General features: G+C 32.9%; 1 protein-coding gene and 1 pseudogene across 2 annotated transcripts in view; one reads left to right on the forward strand and one right to left on the reverse strand.

The window, feature by feature from the left end:
* Nucleotides 1–16,992, forward strand: part of RPAP2 (RNA polymerase II associated protein 2) — a 79,683-nt gene that overhangs the window by 33,868 nt on the left and 28,823 nt on the right. For both annotated transcript variants that reach the window (XM_039838831.1, XM_039838832.1), the window contains 2 exons: nt 2,642–2,722; nt 11,914–11,982. In XM_039838831.1, the coding sequence (XP_039694765.1) occupies nt 2,642–2,722; nt 11,914–11,982 (150 nt within the window). The remainder of the gene's footprint in view (nt 1–2,641; nt 2,723–11,913; nt 11,983–16,992) is intronic.
* Nucleotides 6,964–7,083, reverse strand: LOC120583430 (uncharacterized; annotated as a pseudogene).

Raw genomic sequence — 16,992 nt, forward strand, 5'->3', positions numbered from 1 at the left:
ACTTGGTATTTGTGGGTTCATAATTTATAGGTGTTATCCTTGAATTTTGAACAGTTTGAAAAATAATGTGAAAAGTTTACATGAATTTCTTCACCTGAGAAATTTAGATTTTTAAAGATATTCTACCAAGGGAATACTAAAATTAAGTTTTGTGTCAAGACACGGAGGCACAAAATAAAGAGGAAGATTGAGATTATGGGGGTAGAAAACCAAGCTACCTAACTTCCACTTAATAATCCAATGAAGTCAGGGAAAAAATACCAAAGGTAGACCTATTTAAATACTGATTTGTGGTAAATGTGTCACATCAGTTTCACATGTGAATAAGACTTCATAAAGTTTTAACGGTCTATTAACTCACTCTGCATACATAGTCATAGAAGCATTTCACACTCAGCAACTTGAGTTTTTGTTCAACTCAACTTTGCACTTTAGTTTTAAGCTTCTTGTGGTGGAAATTACTATTCTTGTAATTAGCCCAGTCATAAGTGACATTTAAAAATCTCAATCTTGGTTTCTTTCTCTTTCAAAAGGAGCTTAAAAATCTTTTTTTCTAGCAGCGTGAGTGCTCTCTTGAACTTATCAACCTGCATTTTCTTTCTTTAGCAGAAAACATGGAAAGTTGTGTTCAGTCATTGTTTAAGGTGTCGTGCATATAGAGAAGCCTTAATTTGGTAGTAGTTCAAAAATTAGAAAAACATTTTTGGAAGCCATAATATTTTTGAACAGCTTACTCCTCTAAGTTTTGCATTTCAAATAATAAATCTTTAAATTAATATTTATTGAGCCCCTGTTATATGTTAGGGTTTTCATATATAATAAATCTATTATTAGTTTTGCCTTTTTTACATTCCTCATACTTGTATATTTGTTTCTGTTAAATACTAGGTTAGAAAACAGTCACCATCTGTATATTTGTAGGACAAGAAGATATCAGTCCTTTAGTTACATAGGTTTTGAAAGTGAGAATGGATTATCTATACTGCTATGTAATCAGTAGATAGGGATTTATCTGAAAATAGTTTTATAGAATTTTAGCTAATAAAAATAACCAATTTAAGACCACACAGACATGTCATTGAAGAAATTCTATTCCTTCTGGGTTTTGGCTGTAACAGAAGATATCAAAAGGACCCCTGCAGGAAGACCAAAAATTAATATTAGCACAAGAACTAAATTTGAGAAGAGGTGGAATAACTTAAAGAAACACACAAAAGAACGCTGAAAACAAAATAATTGTGACATAGAGGTTTTTTGGTTGGTTAGAAAAGCAGTTGAGATTTTTTCTTATAAAAGTTTTTTTTTTTTGGTTTTTTATTGGAACAAACCAACTTTAAAAGGACTTTTTTAGATAATCAAAGAAAACAAAATAAGTACTGAATATGAGATGAATTAAGGAATTGTTAATTGGTTAGGTATGATAATTTTATTGTGGTTATATTAGAAAATACTCTTCTATTTAGATATACTTAAGGAAATATTTAGATGTCAAGTGACATAATGTCAGGGATTCGCTTTAAAATATTACTGCCAAAAAAAAGAAACGAAGCATATGTAAGAAAATATTGGGAGGTTGAATCTGAGAATAGATATATGGGATTATTGTGGCTATTCTATTTTGGAACACATTCGAAGCTTTCATAAGTTTTAAAAAAGAAAGGCAGTACATGCTATTGCAGAAGATATAGGCAGTACAAAATGGTATATAGAAGTGAAAATCACCTGTAACCCTACAATTCAGCAATAGCTACAATTCATATTTTGATGTTTATCCTTGACATATGTGATATATGTGGTATATGTATATTAATTCTCTTTAGTTCTATCTGTTATAGTATAAACCTGGAAGAAATGAAACATATTTGTATATCCTATGGATTATGTACAATAGCATTATGTAATATTTGTTTTTATAAAAATGGGATAATACTACATATGCATTTTTCACTTACATTTATCATGAATATCTTTCCACATTAAAGAAATAGATTCACATTATCATCTTAAAGGCTCTATTGTGTTATATGGGTATATCATAATTTATTTAACCAATCTTCTATTGATGAACATTTATTTCCATTTTTTTCACTACTGAAAATATTTTTGCAACAAGCATCTTTTTATATTTATCTGATGATTTGTTTAGGATAAATTTTTTCATAGTAAAACTATTGGGTCAAAAGAGTATATACATATTTAAAATGTCAATATATATCGTCAACTTGCTTTCTAGAAATGTACCAATTTTCACTCCCACCATTTAATAAGGAGGGATTTAATAAGGAGAAATACGCCACACTCCCCAATTTGACCATTTGGGGGGCAGTTCCTCTGGCTTTATGTTCTTTATATTTGGTCTAATATTTGAAAGTAAAGAGATAGGAAAAACTAGAGATAAAAATATAGATAGCCAAATAACATTTTTATATTTTAGTGTCTCACACTGTAGTATAGACTACAAAGTGGAGTATGGGATTATTATAAAATATTTCCTTATAATTTCTTACCAGTCATAACCTAGCTTAACTGCCTCCACCCAAGTGCCATTATTACCTAAAGAATATCCAGATGTAGGTAAGACCCCAAAAAATCTACATAACTAAATTATATTTTAAAAGAAATGTAATTTTTTTATTTTCAGATTGCCTGGACTTTTGGGGCCTCTTCAGGTTACATTAGGAGATGTTTACACACAATTTAAAAATCTCATCCGAACTTTCAGGTCGGTATAAATATTATGATTTTCCTTCTCAGTTATTTTGACTTTAATGTGGTTCTCTTGTAGAATCCAGTGGTAAACTAAGGCATGAAGAAAGTGAGTGACTTTCAGTGTATTTTCTCCTCCACTAAACATTACTTTTTTGTTAAATGCAGTCCCTTATTTGCTCAAACCTTGATATATTTAGCTTTGAATAGTTAAATTATAGAGCAGCCTAAAACTAAGAAGGAAAATGATATTGAGACACAAAAGTAGTTAGCAAGCAATATCTTGGATCTTAGTGAATTAGTAAATATGTATCAGATGACCAGCACTGTGCTAGGTACTGTGGGCAATACAAAAGAAGCATTATGGCCAACCTTAAGGAAGAACTCTCCTGTGAGAGGGTAGGGTGATCACAGTGAACAGTACAGAACAGTGGGTAATTTAATATGGAATTGTTTGCAACAGATTTAAAGTGATAAGTACAGAGAAAGGAAGAATAGAAAATACCAATTGTGGAGCAGTTGAGGTAAAAGTATTCAGCCAGGCTAGGATGCTAGATTCTCTACAAAGAAGCATAGGAATGAGCCTCTAAATACTTATTAATAGAGGTGTACCAAATACACATTTGGCCAAATGCCAGTGACCAATTCTAAAATTAATATTTGTCATTGGCTAAAGCCAGATAGCACCAACATAGAATAAACTAGGATAGAAGAATCATTTCATCCAAAAAATTATCATGACGGTTTATTATTATCAATAGTAGTAGTAAGGTTTTAAACGTTTAAAATTATAGTACAGAAACAATTTCTTGGCACTGTCAGCTGTTAGATTTCTCTTGCAGTCACTGTACTGTATATCGGTAATACCAAATAGACATTGTCTTTCAACTAGCACATTAAACATCACTAACCTTTTCGTGTGCCAGAGCAGTTCAGGAAAACATTTTTTCAATATGGTATTTACTTGAAGGAACTAGGATTCATAGTTTAAGCAAATCTCAAAATTCTTCATCTTCAGATACTGGAAAGGATCACGTGTAACACTTTACATTTAGATATTTACCCTTCATAGACTCAAGACTATAGGAGTTGTCTTAAGACATGTTTGTAGTCTTTGTCATGAAGCTTTACTAAACAAAATGTATGGGGTACCTCAATTTCCTCTAACAGTTTTGACTTAACATTTTTTATTTTGATTAGAGATTTGGATTATCGCATATCTGTTGTTTACATAATTGTGATGTTTTTCCAACTCTTGATATTTTGAAGTGACTTTTTAAAATTCATCATCATAAGATGTGAAGAATTCCCCAATAGGACTTTTTCTTGAAAGACCTATGACTTAAATGGAAGTAATTAAAATTTAAATACAGTTCTCAAAAGTTATTTTTTAATGTTATAAATGCTAGTACATAATACAGTTCTGTAAAGATCGAATTATGATAAAATCTAATCATTCTCTTACATTATTTAAATTTTTATAAACTAGTTTTTCTAAGATATATTTTTGAGAAAGTATTCTATTTAATATTCAATAGTATTAACTGTCAGTCTTTTCCTAAATAATGAAAATTTTTACTCTTTGTTTTATACATAAAATTATGTTTTCATAAACATTAATTACTGCAGCATATTTTTCTGTTGGCTGATAAACATATAAGGACATTTTTCACTATTTCATCTAAATGTTTATATTTGAAAGTGAATGTTCAGGTAATAACAGTAAATCTGAATGACATGATTGTACTAATTACTGAGATTGTTACATTCACTAGATACCATGGAAGCTGTGCAATCACAAGATCATTTATCACATATAAGTTTAAGAATGCCAGAAATGATTATCAGACTGGCCTATGCTTTTAGAAGACTGAGTAAATGCTTTGCCAAAAAGAGAGTTTTGTGTCAAATACCAAGACCAAAGTTGAATTTCTCTGCGTCTCAATTAGTGATGAAGAGAGAGAACTTGATTTTTTAGATGCTCTCTCTTTCACTAATCCCAGAACCATACATTCAAAAGAAAAAAAAAAGATGCTTTTCAACTGTCTACATTAATGAAAAAGTTTGAATAGATATATACAGTGTGGAAGCACTGAAGTTTAGGATTTGTTCAGGATTTTTCAGGACGTGAATATCATATTAACAGAAAAGTTAGCTGAGGAAAGATGAAGACCAGGTGCTCCCCTGTTTCACTGATTTTTAAAGAGCTTCCCATATAGTTCCTTGCCGACAAGAAAGTCACTGAAGATTTATCAGAATAGATATTAGAATAAGCCTTTGGTTCTTGAACTACAGATATGAATTTTGTACTTCAGATTTTGCTCTACTCATTTAGAATAGATTAACAAGTAATTTAATCTACTTCGACTGTATTTTCTAGAACTTTTTCTATGGATCTAATTGCATATCTTCTATTTTTTAAAAAATTACTCTGAGGCTCTCAGAACTTACTAGAAGCCCATTGGAAAGATGTTAGGCTACAGCTGCAAGATTGCCCCATTATTACTTTCATATACCCTTGGAATTAAGGTACTTCAGGTTGGAAATCACCATCCAGGCTGTTGTTTTTGGTCTTTTGCTATTGTTTGGTCATTAATTACTGTGTGCCAGGTTGTACTTGGTAATTTACATATATTATTTAATATGCAGAAAATAGTGTTATCCTCATTTTACGGATGAGATGAGAGATTAATCTCTCTTAAATCACACGACTAGTAGTTGGGTTTAGACCACCAAGTTTAAGTCAAGAGGATAGGTCTTAAGTGTTCTTTCCATAAAAAAAAAAAGAAAAGAAAGAAAATGATAACTATATGGTGAGGTGGTGGATATGTTAATTAGCTTGGCCGTAGTGATCATTTCACAATATATACATATATCAAAATATCAAGTTGTACACTTTAAATATATATAATTACTATGTGTCAATTATACCTTAGTAAAACAAACAAACAAAAAATAGAAATCTACCATTTGTTGTCTTGGTAGTCATTAGTATCAGAAATGTAAAAAAAAAAATGTCATTTCATTTATCACCTCTCTAGGCCCCAAGAAAGAACTGTACTGAAGACGGTTCTGTTACCTATGAAACAAAGCCTCTGTGACACCTGTACTAGCCAAGACAGTAGTCACAGTGTTTATCAGTCCTTTAAGAGGTAGCCAACAGACTACAGATATGAGGAGACTCAGATGTCATTTTCCTTTTGTAAACTATTATTTTATCACCTTTTTCTGTCATTCCTGTTGTGTAAATTTTTTCCAGTTTCTGCATTATTTACATTAAAATAAAGCCTAGAAGAAATGATATGTCTGGGATTTCAAAATTATCCAGGTTAACCCCAAAGTTATGCATTATTTTAGTGTAGGAGATGTTATAAAAACCATGATGTTAATTTATTTTTGAAATCTTTACTACCTACAGGTCAAAGTCTATAACTTTAATAAAAATTGCTTAAATTGACTTTGCTGCTTTTTAGGGAAATGTCAGTTACTTAAAGTACAGAATGACCTCTGGTAAGATAACTCATTGGGGGTCTTCAGATTCTGGCAGGACAACTTCAGTAACTATGTGATGTAGGCTAGAGCTTCTAAGTGAAGTCTGAAAAAATGCCATAGTGATGACTGACTAGTATTGAGAGATCTTTTCAGTCAATACTAGCAGTGGAAAAGAGTTGACATAAATAACCATATCCTTCTCTTTGAAATGATAATCAATAATAGGAACTTGTAGAACAGTGATTCTCAAGCCAGTTGTGCATCAGAATTACCTGGGGAGCTTTTAACAACTACAGATGCCTGACTCCACCCCTAGAGATTGAGTTTCATTTGGTTAGGGTTGGGCTCAGACATTAGTATTTTTTAAAAGCCCCCCAGGTGATTCTTATGTGCAGCCAGAGTTGAAAGCCTGTTAGCCTGTTAGAACTTAAACATAAAGCAGCTTTTTCAGCTCTTTGTAGAATCTTTCCCCAGTGAATAGAGCTGTCTTTTCCACTGAATTGCATCACAGTCATTTATCTGGAATGTTACATTGATTTACCTGTCATAGTGGTTCCATCAGAAGTTGCTTGATAATGATTCACTGTCCTCATTGTTTAATCAAGATACTTTTCTAAATCTGGTTTGAATGAAAATTATATCTTGACACAAAAGTCCTTTTTTTCTTTCCTTTTTTTTTTTTTTTTTTAGGTGAGGCAACCCTAGGTTGACCTCACAGATTGCAAGGACCTTGTCAGCTTACAATCCCTTATTTTTTTATTTTTTAGCCTACAGCACCTGGTCTTCCTAGGTGGTCTCCCATCCAAGTACAAACCAGGCCCGACCCTGCTTAGCTTCCGAGATCAGACAGGATTTGGGCTTGTTCAGGATGGCATGGCCACAGACACAAAAGTCCTTTTTAAATTTCATCAGTGATGAATCAAGGCATTTTTCTTAATCTGTATTGAATTTCAAATTATATTTTGAAACTCTTTGAAATGTTTTCTGTCAAATATTTGTTTTCATTTTTGAATTATCACTCAGACAATAGTAAATATATTCATTTAGCATCTGTGCTTGAAATTATTTTGACCCAGCAAAAGGAAAACTATAAGAACATGTAATATTTTGCTGGTCTGCCACTAGAAGTACTTTGAAGTGAAAACAAAGACCTGGTCATGTTTTTCCCAGTGCCTAAAATAGTGATATAGATAGAGCAGGAACATAATACATTTTTGCTGAATGAGTAAATGAAGTCATGAAATCTTAAATTTATGTTAACTTTGGAGGATTTGAATAAAATAGAGAAAGAAATTCTACTTAAATACATTTAAGAAATTCTACATAAATACATTTTTTTCTTGCTTATCCTTCTTTGACCTTTTTTGGTTATATGCTAGATTCTGTTTTAGTTGCTACGAACAAAGCAGTGAACAAAACAGACAAAATTCCTTCTCTTACGGAACTATACTAATGGAGAAGATATGTAAAATCTTAAAAACAATATATACATTATTATTGGTAGTGATATGCCCTTTCCCAGGTCACTCTCCTTCTTTACTCCCATAAGAAGGAAGGGGGATGGTACTGAGGAGGGAGGAAGTTGTGATTTTAAATAGGCTGGTCAGGGACAACTTAATTGAGAAGATGCCATGTGTATAAAGATCTAAAAGTTGGTAAGGGAGCAAGCTATCTTGCTATCTGTGAAAACATATCAGGGAACAGCAGGTTCAAAGACTCTGGAGTCAGAGTAGGCCTGATGTGTTCACAGAACATTAAGGATGTTGGTGAGGCTGGAGAAATGAGCAGAGGCAAGGGTTCAAAGAGATACAGTCAGAAAAGTATAGGTTAGGGAGTGGGCATGGTATAGATTATATAGGTCTGTAGCCATGTTTCTTCTTGGACTTCTACTCTGAGATGGAGAGCACGTGGTAGATTCTGAACAGAGGAATGACATGATCTGACATACATTTTTAACAGCATTACTCTAAGTGATGATTTGAGAATTACAGTAAATAGGCAGAGGCAAGAAGACCTTTTAGGATGCTGTTTTAGTAATCTAAGCAAGAAATGATGTGGACCAAATGATGTGAAAGCAATGGAGGTCATAAATAATCAGATTCTCTTTTGAAGGTAGAACCATCAAGGTTTGATGACTGGTTGGACATAGGATATGAAGAGAATCAAGGTTAACCATAAGATTTTTGGTCTGAGCCACTGGATTCTGGAAGGATTGGATAGTCATTTACTGAGATGGGTCTATCTGCAGGAGGAGCAGTTTGTGTGGGAAAGATGCTCAGTTTTCGCTGTACCAAGTTTTGAGATGCCTATTATACATTCAAGTGGAAATGTAAAGTAGACCATTAGATATAGAAGTCTGGAATTCAAGGAAGAGGTCCAGACTAGAGAAAATAAGTTCAAAAATTGTTAGCCTATAGTTATCTAATATTTAAAGCTATGAGATTGGATGACATTTCCAAGGGAATGAGCATATATAGAGAGAGGGGATAAGAGACCAAAGGGCAGAGTACCTGGAACAATCCAAAATTAAAAGATCTGAGAAGGAGTGCCAGTGAGAGGGAGGGAAATCAGGCAAGTGGAAACCAGGTGAAGAAAGTGTTCCAAGGAGAATGAAGTGATCACTTGTGTCAAATATTGCTGATGGATTAAGGTGAGGACTGAGAACTGTCCGTTGAATTTGACAACTTGGACGTCTTTTAAACATTGAGTCCTCACAAGAACCCTATGAGGTAGGTAGTACTATTGTTCCTGTTTTACTAAATTAAAAAAAAAGTTCTACAGCCATTGAATGTGTCCAAGGTAAAACACTACTAAGTGACATATCTGTGTATTGAACCCATGTCTGTCAAACTTTTTAACCACTATATCGTACTTTTTATATCTTCCAGACCTTTTAAAAATTTTTACTATGGAAAAAATTCATATTAACAAAGATACACATATTCTTCACTCAGAATTAATACATTTTAATATTCTGTAGTATTTGATTCAGATGTACATTTTTAAGTTAATTCATTTGTTTAATAAAGTAATCGAACGCCTACTGACAGGCACTTGTTCTGGGTACTTAGAATAAATAGGTAAAGAGCACAAAGATTCCTACCTTCAGGGAAAACAGACATTAAACAATAATTATATGTTAGAAAGTGATAAATGGTACAGGAAAAAAGAAAAATATAGAGAGGGTAGGTAAGGAAGTCAGAAATTTGGGGCTGGAAGGTGGAGAGAGAGTTTCACTTTTTAATAGGGTGGTCCAGATGGGCCTTAATGCAGAGGAAACTTATCTGGGGAAAGAGTTTCTGGCAGATGGAATAGCCAATGCAAAAGTCCTGTTTGTTCACTTTCCCAGTCCAGTCTTCCTTCCTCAGAAGTAACAGATACTGTGAATTTGATGTATATCTTTCTAGTCTTTGTTTTTACACTTTTGCTATATATGTATGTGTCCATAAATAATATTTATTGTCTGTTCTTGATTTATATAAATAATGTTATACCATACTTGCTGTCTTTCATTCATATTATGTAAGTCTAGTTCATTCATTTTGATAGCTATTCAGCATTCTTTAAAAGTGCCACAACTTATTTTTTTATTACAAGTACTGTTGCACTATCTTCATATACTGTTCCTTATGCATCAGTGGGAGAACTTTAGGGTTTATATCTAGAAGTGAAATAGCTGAGCTATTTTATGCATTTTCAGCTTTATTAAGTATTGCCACATTGTTGTTCGATTGCTCACATCAACAGTTGTTAAAAGTACTATTTTTTCATGTCCTCATCAACCTTGCTTGGTATTATTAGTATTTTTGCCAATGTGATGGAGTGAATTATTATTTTTATATTAATTTCCCAGATTGCTAGTGAGATTGAGAGCTCCTTTTCAAATGTTTACTGATCATTCAGTTTTCCTACTCTGTAAATTGCCTGCTTATTTCTTTGTCCATTTATTTATTAGATGGATTTTTTTAAGACTTTATTTTTTTAGAGCAGTTTTAGGTTCATAGCAAAATTGCTATGAAGGTACAGAGATTTCCCATATGTCCCCTACCCCCACACATACATAGCCTTCCTTGTTATCAGCATTCACCACCAAAGTCATACATTTGCTATAATCGATGAACCTATATTGACAACATCATTATCATCCAGAGTTCATAGTTTACATTAGAGTTCACTCTTGGAGTCGTATAGTCATGAGTTTGGACAAATGTATAATGACATGTATCGATCATTATAGTATCATAGAGCATTTTCACTGCCCTAAAAATTCTCTGTGCTCCACCTATTCATCTGCCCCACTCCACCTTGCCCTTGTCCCACACCCCTGGCAACCACTGATCTTACGATCTTCAAACTATTACCTTTTCAAGAATGTTGTATAGTTAGAATCATATAATATATAGTCTTTTCAGGCGGGCTTGTTTCACTTTAGTAATATGCATATAAAGTATCTCCATGTCTTTTTGTGGTTTGATAGCTCATTTCTTTTTACTGCTGCGTAATAGTCTATTGTCATAAAGTCCATTGTCTAGATATGCCACTGTTTATCCATTCACCTACTGAAGGACATTAGTTGCTTCCAAGTTTTGGCAATAATGAATAGAGCCTCTGTAAACTTTTGTGTGGACATGTTTCTTACTCCTTTGGTTAAATACCAAGGAGCATGATTGCTGGATCCTATGGTAGGAATGTTTAGTTTTGTGAGGCACTGCCAAACTCTTCCAAAGTGACTAGACCATTTTGCATTCCCACCAGCAGTGAGTGGAAGTTCTTCTTGCTCCACATCCTTGTCAGCATTTGGTTTCGTCGATGTTCAGGATGTGGGCCATTCTAATAGGTGTATAGTGGTATCGCGTTGTTTTAAATTGCATTTCCCTGATGGCATATGATATGGAGCATCTTTTATTATGTTTATTTGCCATTTGTTTATCTTTGGTGAAGTGTCTAGTAAGGTGTTTGGCCCATTTTTTCATTGGCCTCTTTGTTTTCCTGTTGTTAAATTTTAAGAGTCCTTTATAATTTTGGATAACAGCCTTTTATCAGATATTATTGGCTTGTTTTTTCTATTGATTGATACTGTTTTTTATTTAGAGCGATCTTTCTAAATGCCTTCTGAGAAACTAAGGCAATTGCAATGTATTTTGTTGTCATCAACTGCTAAGTGGTAGAATTTACTACTGATTTTTTAAAACTTAAGTTTTCTTGATAAAGTCTTAAAACTTACTAAGTAAACTCTCATTTCTGTTAATTATTTATTATGACATCCTTCATTGCCTGCTGCCATCCTAGCACAAGACAGAAAGGTGCAAAAGATAAATTAAAATTTTAATCAGAAATTGTTTACCTTGTTAAGTTTTAATAAAATGTTTCATTACGGAAAACAGAACATATGGTTACAGTAAGGTGTGTACCTGTGCATATTTTAATAAACCATGCAATTTAATTTCCCATACTGTTCCTATATTTCCATTTCTTCTAACAGTATTATGGAGTATATAAAGCGGGGCTGGAGCACTTACTTTTGAGATGGTCATTATCAGATAATAAATATCAAGGCACATTATTATGCTGTTGACTCTTTCCTGTCAAATATAGCAAGAAGAAAAAATAGTGCTCTTTGGTACATGATGGCATAAATCTGATTTTTCTAAAAATAGAAGGTTTATATATTTAAATGTAACAACCTTTGGTAAATTTTATCTTACTGTCTTTCAGATTAACAAATAGAAATATTATACACAAACCTGCAGAATGGACCTTAATTGCTGTGGTGTTGCTGTCATTGTAAGTACTCTTTCAGATTTTAACTCTAAGAACTAAATGTGAAGACTTCTGATTAGAGAAAAACAGAGTTGTTCATTGATTTTGTAAATATCCTTGGAATATGTTGTACTTAGTTTTTGTGCCTTATTTTCCTTTCCTGTATGATAAAATAACCTTTTCATATAAAGTGATATGCTATCTTTTGATAAGCTGTAATCGTTCTCTTTATATTTTTTTACTATCTTTTCTTCTTAGGGCCTTTTCCTTCACAAAAAGTACTTTTTTTTTTTTTTTTTTTGAAAGAATAACATCCCTGTGTGGAATATCAACAGAATAGTTCTTTAATTTCACTTTTAATAGTGAATTTTATTAACATCAAATGGGCCTCATTATTTTAAATCTGTGTTTTTACCAACATATCTAGTGCTATTTCAGTTTTCTTTAACATTTTATCATTAATAGCATCAGAAAAGTTTTATCTTCCAAATTAATGTATATCTTTAAAAATCAAGCAGATTTAAAGGAACTGAAGTAGATGATTACTACACAAGCATATATAAAACATTTAATACATGTTCACCTTTTAAGAAATCACTAGTGGTTTCTAAAGATGTCTTTCACTAGGGTTAAAACAACATCTAGTAAGTGTAGTGTTTTTCAGCTTGAATTGCAAAAGTCTTCTTTTGAAAACCATTCATTACTGCATTATTGTTGCTACTTGGTGCTTGTTAGGTCATTGAAGCCCATAGGACATTGAAAAACGTACTGGACACTCACAGGTCAAGAAGTGCTATGAGCCAACCTGATAGCATCTCCAGCCTTGCTTTCTCTTGCTTTGATATTACTTTAGTTTGACATGTTATTCTGGCTTTACTGTCCCAAGGAAGGCTGTGCTGGTAAGCATTAGAGTAGGCTTCAGTGAGCCAGCATTCATGTCACCCAACCAGATACAACTCACATGATTCATTAAATCAGAACACAGAAAATAACTTTACTTGAATGCCTTGATATAAATTTTTTATCAACCATAAGAACAAATCTTTTATTATTTCTACTATTCAATGTTCCAGTCGAATTGGTTATTTGTGAAACAGATCTTACTAATATTTTAGAAAGTTCATTCCATTTTATGAAATTTGTAAATATTTTGGTCACTGGCAAAAAAAAAAAATCAGTATCTCTGCTCACCCACCATATCCTATGCCTGCTAATAAACCCTCATAGATAACTGTTTAACTGTACTTCTGCAATTCATTATGCTAAAGAGGAAGTAACTTTTTTGGTTGACAAGTCAGAAGCCCAGGCCCAGCAGTAATCTCAGAATCTTGCTTTCTAAGCCAGTAACTGGAAGTATTATCTTAATGAGCAGCTGCTTACGGATGACACATTCTAGGTCCTACTTTTTTTTGTATCAGACTTGCCACATCTTCTCCAAAATGTATATAGCAAGGAACAAAAAATTGTGGAAATGAAATAATAAAGTCTACATAAAATTTCATATGATTTTTCCATAAAAAAAATAAACCTCTAGTGTTTGATTTTAATAGAGATACCCATGTGACACAAAATACCGAAAACTTTGCTAGTCCTTTTATGCGCTATTTGACTTTTCTCACTTTGAATATAGTACGAACCTCTTAAGGGTCAGCGACCCATAAAAATAGTAACTTAATTCAAGAAACAGACTGCTTACATCTTAGATGTATTACATGCTTCACATCGTGCTATCAGTCTTTAGTTTGTAGCAGTAAACACTGTATTTCCTTTTGTCATTCACCTTGAATCCTTTCATTACTCCCTAACACCTACAGCTAGATCTACCCATCTTTCTCCTAGTCCTTGGTCCTTTTGATCTCTGGACAATCAAAATCCTTTCCAGTTAGGGCCCTTTTGGCTTTTTAAAAAATCCTCAGTCACTGTAGACACCAAGTCAGCTAGTAGTACTTCCTTGGTTTTTGCCTTTCAAATCTTGTTTTCTCATAATTCTAACTTTTGCCAGAGGCCCTCATAAGATGTCACTGATCCTTTCCATTCTGCATTTGCACATTCTGTATATTCACTTGCTGAATCTCCTTATTCTCTGGTCATCGGCTTCTAAGACTTCTGTCTCCTGCCCCCATATTTTATTTCTTATTTCCTCTTTTCTCAGAAAGTCCCCTTTGGCTTTTCATATTTCTGCCCACTCCCCACCGCTCCCCCCGGCTCCCAGCCCAGGGAATCTGTGACTCAACTGAGAGCCCCTTTCATTCTCAGCCTTATCCTTCTATCACCCTTTTAGAGTAAATATTACTACATGAGATGTGGATAAAATTAAAATATATTCATGATGTTAAAACTAATCCCATTGACTTCTGTAAAGTATAATTATACTTTATATTTGCACTCTTCTTTCCTCCCACTTACAGTTCACTATTACTTTTTATCAAAGGCACTTTGTCATGGGAGAGAGAAAAAGCAGGCATGAAGGCCAGCATTGGATAAAGAACCTTAAACGTAGTGAAAAATATAGAGATTTTAGACACCCAAAGAGATATGAACAAATAAAGAAAAAAGAGTAACACACTCATATATTTGTAGAGCAGTAAAGTAACCCAACCATTCAGCCTTTTAATTTATTGCCTTTAAGACTGAACATAAGCATACATGGGATTATCTTTTTTCCCCTCACATAATTATGACTCAGAAAATCTTTGCATCTGTTCTCAAATTTCTAGTGGAATGTTTTTAGTCATTACTTGTAGAAATTTCTGGAATTTATGTTAAAAAATGAACTTCTTGAAAGTATAGCTAGGAAAAAGAACTGAATAGCAGTTCTAGTCACTGAAGATATATAATAAGGTAATGTGTTCAGTATTAGTATAGCAATGGTACTATTTGTATATGAATATTGCAAAGTTTGTTATTACTAGCATTTGTTTAATGCATGAAAGCTGTTTTCAAAATTCCTCATGAAAACAGAAAAGGACACATATGTATATATAAAATTTTCTTGGTATGTTGCTATACTGGTTCAAGTATAACTCTTGTTGGAGAAAAAAAAAATCAACATTTCGAGCAAAACATGATAGTCCAGAAGAAAGAAAGAAAGCTAGGTCTTGAATTTTCACATCTATATTCATAAAATTAGTAAATAAGATGTTTCTGTAGTAAATCATTTTTTCCTGGTAACTTCCCTTGTACTTTCATAGATGTAGTAACATTAAAATTTGAACTATAACATGTAATTTCATTGTATACTGATGAGAATGTTATACCCTTATAATCTCAGAAAGAAATTGATCAAATCAAATTGGTACGCCTGATCTTCACAAACTCAGTGAAATGCATCTATATATAAAAATACATCATGAACCATTTCCACCTCATTTAGATTTCTAACTACTTCCAGAAGATTTGAATGGCCACTGTGACTGCAACATTTTTAACATTTATACTATGTATTCAAACCCTAAATAGTTACCAAGAGCACAGAGAAAGACCTATTGAAAGCAGAGCTTATGCAGTATACATTTATTTAACAGTGAAGGAATTGATGTCCTTTTAGTTCACTCATTTTTTTTTAATAAAAGTTATAATTGACAAAGGTTCTCAAGAACTCTTTACATATAGAACATCTATAATAGTGAAAAATGACACAGTTTTTTTAAATAATTGATTAGAAATGCAATAAACTAACCTAGTAATTGATGTTAATGCTTAAACACTTGGTTATAGTAATTTTATATCTTAGTTGAACTTTATCAGACTTTATTTTTACATACTGTATGTTGAAATAATACAAAGCTGAATCTGATTTTCCCACATAAATAATTACCTAATAAGATATTAGGCTCTTTCCACAGTCTTAATGCATGATTTTTCATAAAAATGTATATAATTATATATAGAAAGTCTGCTAAAAATAGTACCTATGTATTCTATTGTGTAATAGTTAATGTATTTATATATTTTGACATGTTTATATACCAAATTAGAAAGCATAATAATTAGTTACAATCAAGGGTATTTTATGATGCTTCCTCATTATATATCATATATTTGTCTTTATATTATAATTTTCATTATACCCTTAATATAGGAGAACAGAAACCAAAGAATCACTTGTCTTCATAGTCACTGTATTCAGAATAGTTTCTCTGAAAAGACTTTGACTGGTATTTTGAGATTTTATAGCCATTATAGCCATAGGACACCTTTCTCAGTTCTGTCTCTTTTCTTCTTTCCCTCTTCCTTTTGCCCTTAGTCTTTCCAGTCCTCCTTCACCTTTGTCATTATACTTGAACCTGTAACACGAGATAGAACTATGCAGATGTTGATCTAAAGCTGAGAAATCTAGGGAAAGGTCCAGACCAAAGGTATAGAGAAGTAGGTTAACTGAGTCTGACTTTCTTTATGTGCAGCCCACATACCAGCAATGGGAATCAATTTCTGCAAAGGCTTCTTATATTTAAAATGTAACCTTTTCACCCAAGCTTAATATGGAACCTTTGTAAATAGGCCACTACTTTGTGTTACGATGATCTGTGTATGGTTAATTGGAGATAGGAGTTAAATATCTCTTAGTAGGTAGCGAGAGAGAGAGAGATTCTGTGAGAATGATTTGGTGATCTAATGAAGGAGATGAATACTTACTTACTTTGTATTACTTAGAACAGAGGGTAGAGAGTGGCTGTGGTATTCTAACATAGATACATGCTGTTCCTAGTTTTATGCCCTTGATGTTCTCTAATGGAAAGCTTTCAAGATGATCTCCAAAAATGTCTGCTTTCATTTTATTTATCTGAACTGTCTGTTTCCAGTGAACTGTGGCCCACTTCCTAAGCAGAGACCATGCAATAGTTTATTCCCCCTAAAAGCTTTGAGTATTCCCGTCATCCAGGGAGTAGCATGTAAGTCCTGGGAAATGGTATTTATACAAGCTCAACTTAACCATGATCACTAAACAAAAGCCTTCTCTGGACACGGGCAGCCACTTTCAGTAACCATCATACAGATAGACACTTGAGAGAGTCACTTCCCTAGGGTACCAGG

Source organism: Pteropus medius, unplaced genomic scaffold (assembly GCF_902729225.1).
Source record: "Pteropus medius unplaced genomic scaffold, Ma_sr-lr_union100, whole genome shotgun sequence".
NCBI classification, from domain to species: domain Eukaryota; kingdom Metazoa; phylum Chordata; class Mammalia; order Chiroptera; family Pteropodidae; genus Pteropus; species Pteropus medius.